Here is a 13,840-nt window from a genome sequence, read left to right as displayed (position 1 = left end):
ACAAAATATAGCAGTCAATTTGTATAAAAGTGAGAAAAGGGCCAAAAGCCTTTCTTCACATCTTTCCAAGTGTTGTGTGGTGGATGGAGGCTTTTTTTTGCATTTATTCCTGGTTGGGATGGATGAACAAGGCCTTTAACTGGAGCTGTGGTTGCCCTGAGCTGCACTTGCAGCCGGAGCCTGTTGGAGTGTTGACTCCAAAGTAAAAGAGACGATTGCATTTCTGCTGGCACCCAGTGTTTGTTTCCAGGATTTTTAGTAATGCAGAGTAATAAGGAAACATCTGCTTTTTGAAGTTTTTTTTTAATGAATTGGAGAGTAAATGGTTTGATCTAGTCAGCACTGTTTTAAGTTTTTAGTGAAAATCAGGTGAATGGAGAAGATGTTTTAAGTGATTACGGTGAAAGTCATACATGTGTATTTTCTATCTTTTTTTAAAACCATATTCTCATATGTAAATAAGTTCAGCTCAAGAATCTGGAAATTGCCTAGCCAAACCCTATTTCCTCTCACCATGAGATATCTAGTCAGGAACACTACCAAGTGAAAAAAAAACCAGCCAACTCCCATAATAATTTTGCAAATGATTCTGCGACTTAGATAAATTAATAAATAAATAAAAAATGCTCAGCATTTTAGAGCAGATTAACAGGGAAAAAAGATCCCTTCTCCATGCAACTTGAAGAGCATTGGTGGTGCAAGCAGCCACTGGTCTCTGGGAATCTGGTCTGCCTTCAGGGGATCCATTCTCTAGTTGCAGAGGGGAGGTAGTTCACCCTCCATCTCTGATGGTGCCCTGTGTTAGTGACTTTCCTCACATCATGTGATAATTAGAATGGATTTGAAACCAGGACCTTTTTTTTCCACGTTCTTTGACAGGTGTTTGAGAAACAAGCGGTTGCATGACTACTTATCTTAGAGGTGCTTAATTCGTACACTACAAGGAAAGCTTTACATTGAGGTATTTATCACTTGCACTTCTTCAGACATGGCACGCTAGAAATGTCATATTGCTTGTCTTTATCTTAGTCTCCTTTTTCTTGTTTGCAAATACCTAACCACTCATTCCTAAAGGATCATCGTTTACTAATTCTGCCACTTAAAATATTGTCTTAAATATTTATTTCTTCTGATTTAATGGTGGATTTTTTTTTTGTTTTGTTTTTGTTTTTTTTTAATTGACTGAAGAATTTTACCTGTAGTGGAAATTTAGATTATAGGTGGTTGAGATTTCATACTGCATCTGTAGATGTTGCTTTGGAGCTTTCTTCATGCTTAAAAAATGGAATTTAAAAAAAAGAAAAAAGATACTTTTCTGACTAAGAGTGTTGCCCATGAGCCCTCTCGCTTTCTGTAGAAAGGGAAGGGAACAAACCAACATAAATGGGATGGTGCTGATGAAGTACCAGTGGAATGAAGTAAATTGAGATGTAACTACCCAATACTACTATGCAACTTCTTGAATTTCCACCAGGGACAACTTTAGTATTTTAAAGTAAAAAGATAACTTACTTATCTGGTTGAAGATTTTATGAAGATATAAAGTCTTTATCTGTTTGAAGGGAAAAGGGAGCTTAATTCCTGATAGTTAGCTAAGCAGTTAATTTTTTTTACAGGAAATCTAAATTTAATAGAAGACCCTAGGGAAATTCAAGGGTGTGAACAATACGCATAATATTTTATGAAAATGACCCCCATATTTAAAATCTGGCATTATATGTTATGCATTGTAGCACCAAGTCCACATCTACCTTTTAGAAAATTAAAACACATAAATTCTGTTTAGTGTTTGATATGTGCTGCACTAGCTGAAAGCCATAATGCCCCTAAAACCTTGGGTTGCTTTTCACCTTTCATAAATTCCTGGGTAGATTCTATACAAAAAATAATTTTCAGCTCCGTGGCTCATTGTTATTCAAACTTGATTGATCGTCGTCATTTACTCAGTGAGGAAGTTAAGTGCTCCTGTCATTTCCAAAGAGTATAATTGGGACGTTTCACAGGTCAGCGGTAGTGACAGGTTTCCCTTTTGATTAGTGTTAGACTGATAACAAAAATTACAGTTTCCTATGATTAATGTTTTCCATAGTACTTGAATGCACAGTTCATGGATTGTACCTAAACAAAGTGAATTTGCATCTGATTATGCCTTTTCTCTGTCGGGCTTTTCACGTGCCTTAAAGTTTTAGGCCATGCAGGTTATACAGCAAAGTTGCTTCTAATGCAGTTTTTCAAGTTGGGGATTAGAGAAACCCACTGAATTTTAGTGTGTTACTTTATGGAGAGATACATGCCTCCAGTGACATGGGAACAAATTTGGGGAAATTTCAATTAAAGGTAGTACCCAGCATTCCCTCTAGTCCTCTCAGATATGACATGCAAGGAAGTACTGGTATTATATCCCCCCAACTTCAGGTATAATCTGGAAATTTATGTTAAATTATCAGTCTGAACTGAGTTTTCTTTCTCTTGACACTGTTTCTCAGTTCCTTAAACCTGTTGCTGTTTGTTTATAGACTGCTGAGTAAAAACTATGGAAACACACTGAATTTACTTTCCCTGTTTTATGATGTGAAAGTTGATCAGCTCGTACGTTGTGGCATAAAGTTGTAGACTAAGATAATCTATGACAAGTTTTAGCTTGGTGAAATCTTTTTTTGATAGCTAGATGAGAAATGGAACCTGAGTGTGGAAAGTATGATGTTGTCCAGCTTGTAGCAAAGTGGGAGTGGAGGTTATTTCTGAATTTAATTTAATTGTCCCTAATAGATGAAAAGGGGGTGACTGCACCAGCAAAATATCAAAACCAAAATACAAGCAAACTTCTCTTCAATCTTTAGCCCTCTTCTCTTCTGCAGTACGAAGCCTGATGAATTTTTCTTTCTAAAGGCCATTGGGAAGGTCTTCTGAAAGTTGTAGTTTAACACGTGTTCTGCTTTCAAGTCTAGTGGCTTTGGGAGTCTGTGATTAGTGGTGGAACATTTGACCCTCTCTTTGGTTAAACTCTGTTTTGGCTCAGTGTGCATCTGTGTTGGCCAGGCCAAGTACGGCCTGAATTGCTGCTTGCTTTTAGATGAGGAAGAACAATCGCAGTGGGAAACAAAAAGTAAACCTGGGTGCAGGATCCTCCAGGATAGCCTGGATGTTGGCAGCTCTCCAGGTAGGGATAATTGTCCTGAAGAGACTGAGCTGTGGCTCTTACCTGTCTTTGACAGCAGCATACTCTCAAACATGATTATGATGAGTCTTTATTTTAAAATGAAGACTAATTAGTTGTTCTATGGTAAGAATGAAATAGTAAATCAATTCTAGTCTTCAGGACAGTAAATCTTTTTTTTTTTTTCTCTTTCTTTTTTTCACTGGAACTGCAGCTTTCTTAAATCAAAGTAACTTTTTAAACAAAGGGAAGGATCTTACTTCTAATTTGTACCATCCATTCATTATGTGTTGATGTGTATCAATGTGTGTTAATATCAATTAACATTCTGTATTATAAATTAATTCATTCCAGCTTACAAATAATCCTGACCAAAAAAAATACTAATTTTTTAAAAAAGTTATTTATATTGAACTACATTCAATAAGTCAAGATTGGTTTCTAGGTTTTTGGTTTCAGAGTATATGTATGATTTAAAGGAATTCAGCTGTGACACAAGATTAGAGTAGTGCATTAAATTGGGAAAATTCTGCTTCAGGCAAAACCGGCAGTATCCTCTGGTGCTTGTAGCAAAGAGGAGTTGATATGAATATCAACAGAAGTCAGGTGCTCTAAGAGGAGTAAAGAACACAGTTGAAAATACTGAAAATGATGCTATTCCTTATCTGTGGCTTTGGGTTGCTGCAATGAAGTGTAGAAAAGTGATAGCCAGTGCTAAGGCTGGATTTAGTGGACACCCCTTATTATTTCCTAGAATTGTAAAAGCACATGGGAAACTACAATAAAGTGCTAATTATGTTGTTGTTGGGAATTAGATGACTCTGAAGATGGGCAAAAGAAATGAAGTGCAAAGCCTTTGTCATTGCTACCTTTTTAAGGTAGCTGGCATTTGCTGTTTTAAAGCTCTGATAGTACAGGCCGTGTCTGGTGGCACAGATTCTTTTAGCTTACGTGTAATTTAGAAGACAAAATCATTTTCAGGTATGGAACAAGCTTAGAAAAAATGTAGAGATTTGCTGGTGTATATACAGTAGTATCAGGATGAAATGAGATATAGGAAACCACTTACATGAATGAATTACCCTGTTTAGTTGGTAGGAACTGTGGGTTTTTTAACTACTTGTAGATACTCAGACTGCAAGACAGACCAAATGTACATTTAAAAAAAATCCTGTTTTGTTGATCTTAACCATAGCAGTTTATGCAGTCTAATGGTATGAATGGTTGGGGTGTACCAAATTAGCTAAGAAATGAATGTTGCCAGTTATTTTTAGTGCTGTTGTGAAGAAACACAGTGAGCCACTGTAGTATACACATCTGAATATTCCTACTTGGGTCAGTATTAACTTGCCACTTCCCCTCCTGTTTGCCTGCTCTGGATTTGAGCTCTTAAACAGTTTGTGATACCATGTAACATGCCACAGACTATTTGGGTGCTGCTAAAGGAGTAAAATCATCCAAAGGAGAAGAGGTAAGGCTATAGTTTGCTCATTAAATCAAAATCTTGATGTTGTTTTAAGATTTTTTGGTCTGTTTCATAGCTTCACACTTTCTCAGACTTCACCAACTGTGTGTGTGTTCTAATGGATAAAAGGGGCTTTAAAAGAAGCCCTTAGGATAGAGTATGGCTTTAGAGATAAAACATTAAGCAAAGGCCTAATCTCAGATAAAGATTAAATACATAATTAGGGAAATAGTTTTGACATAGAGCAGTCTCAGCAGGGCTATCAAGATGTCTGCAAAATATTTTCAGCGTGAAGGGAAATGAAAAGCAATCTTCACATTTACAAAAAAAAAAAAAAAAAGAAAAAAACCCAACAAAAATATCTCTGCAGATGAAAGCCTCGGATGATGACGACGAGGACGAGGATGAAGATGACTTTGTGGAGGTCCCTGAGAAGGAAGGTTATGAGCCCCACATTCCAGACCACCTGCGTAAGGAGTATGGTGAGTTTGCCCAGCTGCGACAAGCTTTATCCCTGCGTGTTGCTGCTGCACTAAGGTAAATAAACAGCCATTCTGAAGTAATAAAGTGATCAGTGGTGTGGGTAATCTCTGCCTGCTCTGAGGAAGTCATTACATGGACACAGGAACAGTGATTGGCTCCAGATAAACAAATACTTTCTAGGAGCAGCAGCTTATTTCATTCCATCCTGTTCCACTGGAGTTAAGAGCCAGAGGCAGCTCCATGTGTACTTATAAGTGTGCAAAACACATACTGAGAGTGAAGGGACTGCAAAGTGGAGCTGTAAATGAGCAGGACTATTAGAAATGCTGGTGACAGTCTGGTGAGATGGGAGAAGGTTCTGTTCTACCACCTGCATTGGTAGCACTTGGAGATGCACAGCCATTTCCTCCCATAGGGTGGCCAACTTACAGCTCTGCAAGGTGGCTCTTTTTGTTTGTGTGTTCTAAGTAGGTAATTTTTAAATAAAGGTATACTTACAATGTGTTTTTGTGAAATTGAGAAGGGGGTTACTGAGGAAAATTCATCTTAAATAATTCAGTTTTGGTACATTACTCCTTGTCCTTTGTACATCTCACTTTGTAAGTCTCTGCAGCTTGCCTTTGTGCAAAATTGTGTGTTTTAAGACTCATAAGATTTCAGAACATTGTAGAGAAGGAAAAGGTAACTGCCATCACACAGAAGTTAAAAATCTTGGCCACTGTAAGAAGTGTCTTGCTTCTTTGCTCCTCTCTGAGTATTTGTGTAAGATTTGTGCTGTACTGTGCCTTTTTCAGTCTTATTGATGCTTATTTTTCATTTATTTGCAGTTTCCATCTTGAAAGTCAGGCTGTAACTGTTACCTGTACAAGTTGAATGTTTCTTTTTGCTGAAAAAAGGGGTGTGCCTGTGTAAAGCCAAGTTTATGTAGCTCAGGTGACCTTTTTACTGTCCTCTGCCATCAAAGTTGGCTACAGACAGTGAAAGGTGGTCAGTAGCAATCACCTGTAGTTATCCTGGGATCAGCTCAAGGGTGTCTCCAGGTGTGAAGTCCTGCTTATGCCTCAGTCTGTCTACCCCATCTAGACTTAACCTACCAGGACAGTCTGGGAAGTAAGGCCTGCCCTGATTATCAGTGTTACCCGCCTCAGGAGACTTGCAGCAAGTCCAACTGGCTGGTTCCAGTTTGTTTGAAGGAGGCAGGTGACTCTCTTCCTCCATGCCTTTAAAAAAGTTGGAAATTTTCAGCTATAGATTCTTAGAGGACTGGGAATTAGGCTGGTGCCTTGAGCAGGGAGCTGCAGCGGGGTTTGGTGTGGCTCTTGGAGTAGGTGTTGCTTGAAACAGCCTGCGGGCACTTCCTTTGTCCAGCCCAGAATTGGGGAAGATGAAGTGGAATTGGGAGTATTGAGATAATGAAATGAGAAGTAGATGTGTATGAACACAGATCAGTGGTGGAGGCCTATAGGACACAAACTCGGGAACTGGACAGCCTTTTATTTTGTTTGTTCATGGAAAAAAATGTTATGTTTTGATAAAATTATACCAGTGTGTGTTGGTTATCCCAACTGTGTCAGTCTTGCAATAAATACTGAGTAAATTCTGATTATTGCTAACAGTGGGACTTTGAGAAAAGGAATATAATGGAAAAGAAAGGCAGCAGCTTTCCAGATAGTTGTGAAAAGCTTCTTATATATGTGTGACTGATGAAAGTGTCCAAAGCATTGGTAGTGATAGTAAATGAATGAACAAATGAGGTTAGTTTTTTACATAGCTATGGTTCTTTTTTTATTTTTCCCCTTCCTTTGGCAGTATTCCTTGTACCAAAACTGGTATTTTTGTAATGCTTCCAGGCACTGGAACTCATTTTCCATATCTTTAGCAACAGCCTAAAGAATTCTAACCTGCAAAAGTTCTGTTTGTACTTGTCAGCTTCCACTGGAAGTGAAATGTGTTCACCTCTTCCTTTTTATCCCGTCTTCCCTGTGGATACACGTTTTTTAAAAACAGAGTGTCTTACCACCCTTTTTTATCACCCTAACACAATATTTGGCTGCTATTCGAAGTCCTCCTCATGGAAAAGGATAAAAGGACAAGACTGCTATCTACTCAAGGATATTTGAGTGTATATCTATAAAAATCCATATAGAATGGATATTTGAGTGTATATATATAAAAATCTATATAAAATAGATTAAGGATTTCCCAATTTGTATTTAAACAATTGCTGATAGGAAAACACGTTACAGTGCAAGTCAATCAGTCAGGAAACAAAATCTCTCACTTTATATACATGTAGTTGTGTAGGAGCTAATGGTCACACTTGGCTGTTCTTTACCTGGTGTATTTGTTAAAAATAGCATTTTGAAAGGATTAATCATTCCTAATGTTTCTGAAGTCATTCAGCTTTGATCACTGCAATTAAAGTTACTAGGTAAATTCCCAGTTCAGGAAAGGGTCTTAAAATAACTCAGACTTCCTGAAAAGAATTCAGGCAGTCTTTTAAGCACACACTTCCTTCTGTCTTTGTGTACTTAAGTGCTTTCTTGGACAAACTGGTGAGTTACTAGTTCAAAAATCTATCTCACAAGCCAACATATAACTATTGCGTAAACCAACTGACTTCTGTGTGATTACTTCAGGTCTGCATGAGGAAAATTTTCTCTATTGGGTTCTGTTCTGCATTGTTTTTAATATGCAAAACCAAAATAAGCATCCCTTTGACACATTTTGTTTAGGAAAGTGAATTATCATATTAAAATACACAATAATATATTGATTTTATAGCAGCATGTTCTCATCAAGAGTCGGCTGTTGGGCAGCCACCTCTCTAATTAAATGTACCTTTTGGTTCCATAAGCAGGTGCAGTGATCACAGCAGTGACTTTATCTAAATGTGATTCAGGTGGGGTTTTGCTGCTTTTCTTCAGTTCACAGCTAGTTCATGAGAACTTTGAGTTTAGAAAATGAGAGTCAGTGCAAGTGGAATATTCTAACTGGAACATTAAGCCTTCCATGTAAAATAAAATTCTAGTGTTATGTGGAAGGTGTGAACAGTTAAAAGCTTTTTTCCTTTTGTTGCTACTTTTCCTGAGTAAACCAGATTAACTTTTTATATTAAACAGAAAAACAAAGGTGTAAAACATGACTGTGGAAATGGATCAAAACGTGACATTTAAATTATTGATTTAAAAGTCACTTTATTCCGTGTCACTTCTCTTAGGATAATGGAAGTATCCTACCAACAAGGTAAATTTCAAGCTGAGATGCTATTTCTGATGATGCATATGTGTTTGTGTGGTTCTCCTGAGATCTGAGAAGCTTGTAAAAAATTAAAAGATATTTAGAGACAAGGGAAGTTTTATACACAACTGTGTAGACACGTGCATTTGTATTATCTGTTTGTGTATGTGGCTGATGATGATGATCTCAAAATTGATGAGTATATTAAATATATGAATGAACTGAGCATGGGTACAGTTTGGGTGGAGGGAGAACTGAGCAAGTCAATTTGAATCTCCATGTATAAAATGAAATGTAAATTTGTTAAGAGAATTTAGGTGATTAGATAACTGGAGTGTGAAGATATAACCCATTAGGGGTGTCATGCCAAATTAGCATTACCAGACTTTTAACGACCTCCCATTTGTATAATCCTTATTTACACTTGCACCTGATGTCTGCAACAGACAAGAGCCTGGAGCTCCTGTGGGACCCCAGGGCCACTTTAGATACACTGGGTTGCTAAAGAGGAATATTGGGCTGAGAAAGAAACAACACTGATAATAATTTTCTTAAGGTTGGTCTTGTTCTCGGTACCGATGTTGCTGATTTCAGTTGCCCTTGTATGGCTGATGTTTCTAAGCCCTGGAAAATCAAGAACATTTAAAGGAAAGCTTTAGGGATCTCCACTGGAGATTTTCCACATTCCAGCCTTTGCTGGTCAGATGAAAGTTGCATTGGCATAAAGCCTCGAAGGTGGATGAGGTAAGGATGGAACTGTGCAGCTCCTGATGTCGTTCTTGTGCCATTGACAGAATTTGGTGCTGATGCCAGGATAAGAGATTCCTTCCTGCACCCACCTCAGTTGATAGTTCTTGCTTGTGTCTCAGTACAAGCATTCAAGAACTTACTTATGCAATAATGCTCTGAGGACAGGGAAGTGCTATTGCTCTTTTACAAGTGGTGACACAAGGAAGCCATCTGACTTGAGAATATTAGCATGGAAGCAGTCTGTTGGTTATCAAGTTTCATCCTTATCCAAAATTCTGTGAGGAATGACTGTACAGTCAAGAACACAAACCATTATTTCAACTGTGATTAAACAGATTATTTCTCTTGTATTTGAGCCTTAAGCCAGAATGTTTTTAGGTCCCTAAGAGCTACTTCAGTTGTTCATGTTGCATCTTAAAGACTGCTTGAGACTTCTTTCATATTGGGATCAAAGCTGCAGTTCTAAAATCCCAAGGGTTAGTTCTATCCGTTTCAGAAATTCTTCCTCATCACAGAGTGATGTACTTTTGTGGGTTAGATGTCCCCACACTGCCTTTCCTAATCTGATGGTGTTTGAGTCATGCTTTTCTCTGTGTTTTTTTGTTGTTGTTGTTACTATGAAAAGTGATAGCAACATGAGAAACAAGACTTATACCCCAATTAAACTAATAAGGTGTACACACCTACTGTTTCCTTAGTAGAGAAGTTGTCACCTTTTCTTTACATAGAATTGGGAGTGCTTTGGACCACAGAAGCTATTCATTCTATTGCAGCTCTCACTGAGCATTTTAGAGACACAAATAAACTTGCTGTGGCGACCATTCATTAAGGGTGTGGGGTTTTATAGCTTTTGCATCTTCTCAGAACATGAAAAAGCCTGTATTAGAAATGACAATACAATACTGTGTAGACTAATGTGTGATTGAATTTTTTTATTTGAAGCAGTAAAAGTCATGCATTTTGGGGCATTTATTCATAAAATGTACTTGTTTATATGGACTAGGTATAGTCTGATCTGTACCTAAGCAGCAGACTTGCATGCATATTGTTTTTAAAAATGTTATTCTCTTGACAGGCATCTACCAAGACATGCAGGGGACACAGTGATTAAAACTAAACAGCCTCAAAAATGTGGAACATCATAGAATCATCATTACAAATTTAAAAAAAAAAAAAGGAAAATTAATTGCTAACTTATTGGCATCTGGTTCTTTTATTCCCTCCAGAAAAGTTTTCCTAAATGCTTTTAAATGTCTTTGTTTGTGTGGTCAAGTACAAATGTTCCATCTGTGTCACACTGAGAACAAGGGCACTGAATTTGAAGCTGGACATGTCATCTAACATACACAGGTATTCCTGTGAGCTGCACTGTGCTCACTCTTTCTTAGCTCTATTTTTCTCCATTTTTGATGTAGGAATTAGGAAAACAGTGAGTTTAGTTACTAAGTACAGTGGTAATTTGATCTTTTATCCTATATCTACATGTTTGTTCTCCCATTAAAAAAAAAGGTTTTTCTGGTTTATATAACAGATTTAAAGCTACACTTGGCAAAAAAACACACATGCAAGTGCTGATAAAGCAAAACAGATCCCCCCTATTCTGGCCTCTGAAGAAATGATAACTTTCATACTGGTCTTTTTCCCTTCATGGAAGCATCTAACAGATTTAGTTGAAACAGAACTAATATCTCTTGATTTTACAGTTACGTTTTCCTCTATTCTGTTGTGGGGTTTTAGTTATTTTTAACAGTACACATGAAAATCTTCTGGAAATCACAGGGAAAAAGCACAAATCCTAAGTGTTGATTTTACATCCCTGACTTACATCATCTAGGCATCTCTGACATACTCAGTGGAAGACCTGTTTTCAGTGCTTATTGCTTTTTTAGGGAAATACTTTGTTTAGTTTTCTGTTATTAGAATTGCCCAATGGTAGGCACATTTGAAAAACTTTCTAAAATTAATTTTTTAATAGCTTTTAAAATGGGAGGGAGTCTAGTCTTCCTCAGGAGAGAGGTTGATTGTCATGGCAGTGATCATGAAGTAGATTTGACTGAAGGGTGACTCAGTGCAAATAAGAGAAGCCAAGTGTGGGGTCAGTACAGCAGCTTCTGTTGCTGACAGGAACCTGTATTTAATACATAAGGTAAGGTGGTTTATTTGGAGTGAGGTGTAAATCTGAAGAGCAGTCTGGCCAATGGCTTTCATCAGCTATTGGCCATAAAAATGTGTCTCACCATGATTAACCAAATGATGGTGCCTTGCTTAGCTGTAAAGAAAACAAATGTTTTTTATGACATTATTACTTGGGAATGAACTTGCTGAGGTTTTACTGACTGATAAATCACTAAACAAACACGTGCTGCCTAAATGGAAGTTATAAAAATTATACTTAAGCTTTTTCCTTGCTTACTGCAGTGATTTCTCAGTTTGTCTGGGTCTTGCTCTAAATGTCTAATAGCTTTTCAGTCAGGTTTGATTTGTCTGGTCTCCATACCTCAGGAGCTTCCTGAGGGAATTCTTCCTGCATGTGAAGAATGTGGAGAACGGTTTTACATGGAGAAACAGCTCGGAGAGCGCAGCAAACCCAAACCTGCAGACTTCAGAGGGGATGAAGCACTCACTGAGTTCTCAGGGACACTCCTCTGTTCTCAGGAGCCGAATTTGAGACTTCGAATTACACTGTCTAGGCTAAATAAGGGTATTACCTGATTTCTTTAAGGGGAAAGGACAGGTGTAAGTACCTACTACCTTTCACTGCCCTTTGAAATTTGGGCTCTTTTTTCCTAAATTTGGAACATGTAAGTAACACACAGTTGTGTTTCTCTGCCTAGACAATAGTCTAGTATTTAGAATAAGATTTCTATTAATGTTAGTGTGAATCAAAAAAAAAAAATTGGACATAGTTGTTACATGATGTAAATCAAGTGTGTTATGTGGTCTCAATTTTTCATAGCATATACAACATTAGAAGTATATTAGAAGTATATTTAATTATAAATTTACGAGTGAGACTGCCTCGTTATACTAGTGTATTTTGAATATGTCTCTATATGGACAGACACAAGTTCTATATGGAATCATAGGGTCATCATTAGATTGGAAAAGACCTCCAGAATCAACAAGTCCAACCTTTGACTGAGTACCACCATGCCTGCTGAAGCATATCACAAAGTGCCACATCTACTCGATTTTTGGACACTTCCAGGGATGACGATTCCACCACTTCCCTGGGGAGCCTGTTCCAATGCTTAACCACTGTTTCAGTGAAGAAATATTTCCTAATATCCAACCTGAACCTCCCTTGGTGCAATTTGAGGCCTATAGAGGCCTAGCTACATTTAGGACAATAAATGAGTAAAATGCATTGTGATACAGTATTTGGAATGAAGATAACTTTTCATATTTATGAAAAAACATGATTAGCACTTCAAATGAAATACTTCTACATCCATGTAGAAGTATTGACTGTATATATTTCTTCTGATCCATCCTAATCTGCTGATCATGCAAACTTTCCTCACTCTCAGGTGAGGTCCTTCTATGTAAATAAGGTTCCCAGAAAATCTAACAGGACATGGGATGTAGTTGAGTTCTACTGAAGTTCTTGGAAACTAATAGTCACTGCACAAGATGTTGATATACTTTTGAGTGGTTTGTGATAGTAGAATGCATCAGAGGAACTATGCAATGGCCATGATAAGCAAGAAGTTTAAGACATCAGGGTGTAAGGTGTAGAAAGCATTTAGTATAAACTCTGCATCTTTGGTTTTTTTCTGGTTCTTAACTATGATTGTAAACCAGTAATAAATAGGTTTAATTAATGAGAGGTAACACTATAACAGATTAATATATTCTGTAATACCAGAAAGCCAAAGAAAGTATTTATGTAATGTTAATTAACTCCTCTCGTTAACTAACATAGTTATCTTTTTTCTTTAATTTGAATTTCCAAAGAGGAATTCCATTATTTTACTTACATGTAAATGAGCACAGCTGCATTCAAAGGCACTGAGGATATCTTTTTTTGGTTTTTTTACAATCTTTGCTTATAAAGAACCCTTGAAAACTTTTAGAAGTAGTGTAATTTATACAGAAATATTAAAATGTGCAGTTGTCCATCCAGTAAGTTGCTCTGAGTGCATGCACAGCTGATGTGCTCTGTGAGAATATTTGCTAAAGCCACCTCTGTCATTTCAGCATCCTCTGGTCTGCACGTCCATATGAAGGAAGCTTTGCAAAGTCCTGTTCACTTAGGACTAAAGCTTATTATGCTTCTGAGTAAAATATAGGCAGGCATTTTCATTGTGAGCACAATAGAGTAAGTGGGGAAATATTGTATCTGAACTGCTGGACTTTCCTGACAATCTTGGAGAGTGCTTGTGCTAATATAAATCACATACTCTTGGCTTGACTAAGATTCAACAAATGGGAAACAGAAATTATTAATTTTTTTTCAGGAAAGTTGAAGTCCATAATACCTGTTTATATTCTATCTCCGTTTTTTCAATTAAACTTAAGTGAATCTGAAGTAGCTAGATTTCGTCTAAATCCACACAGCTGAGGAAACCTGTGCTTGCTCTTTCTCTGAATTTTCACTGAGGGGCTTTTATCTCCCCCTAATCCCACCATTTCTGTCAGGACATAATCTCTTTCTCAAATTTACATTTTAATTACAAGGCCAGCTGAACTAGCTAAAATCAATAATGTCAGCATTCAGCAGCCTAACTTCAGCTGAAACCCCA

General features: G+C 37.3%; 1 protein-coding gene across 1 annotated transcript in view; it reads left to right on the top strand.

The window, feature by feature from the left end:
* The window catches only part of UVSSA (UV stimulated scaffold protein A), a 54,390-nt gene that overhangs the window by 18,505 nt on the left and 22,045 nt on the right, over nucleotides 1-13,840 (top strand). The window contains exon 7 of the mRNA XM_064653455.1: nucleotides 4,993-5,104. Within this exon, the coding sequence (XP_064509525.1) occupies nucleotides 4,993-5,104 (112 nt within the window). The remainder of the gene's footprint in view (nucleotides 1-4,992; nucleotides 5,105-13,840) is intronic.

Source organism: Pseudopipra pipra, chromosome 4, assembly GCF_036250125.1.
Source record: "Pseudopipra pipra isolate bDixPip1 chromosome 4, bDixPip1.hap1, whole genome shotgun sequence".
In the NCBI taxonomy this organism is placed as follows: domain Eukaryota; kingdom Metazoa; phylum Chordata; class Aves; order Passeriformes; family Pipridae; genus Pseudopipra; species Pseudopipra pipra.
This window is presented reverse-complemented; position numbering and strand designations above follow the sequence as displayed.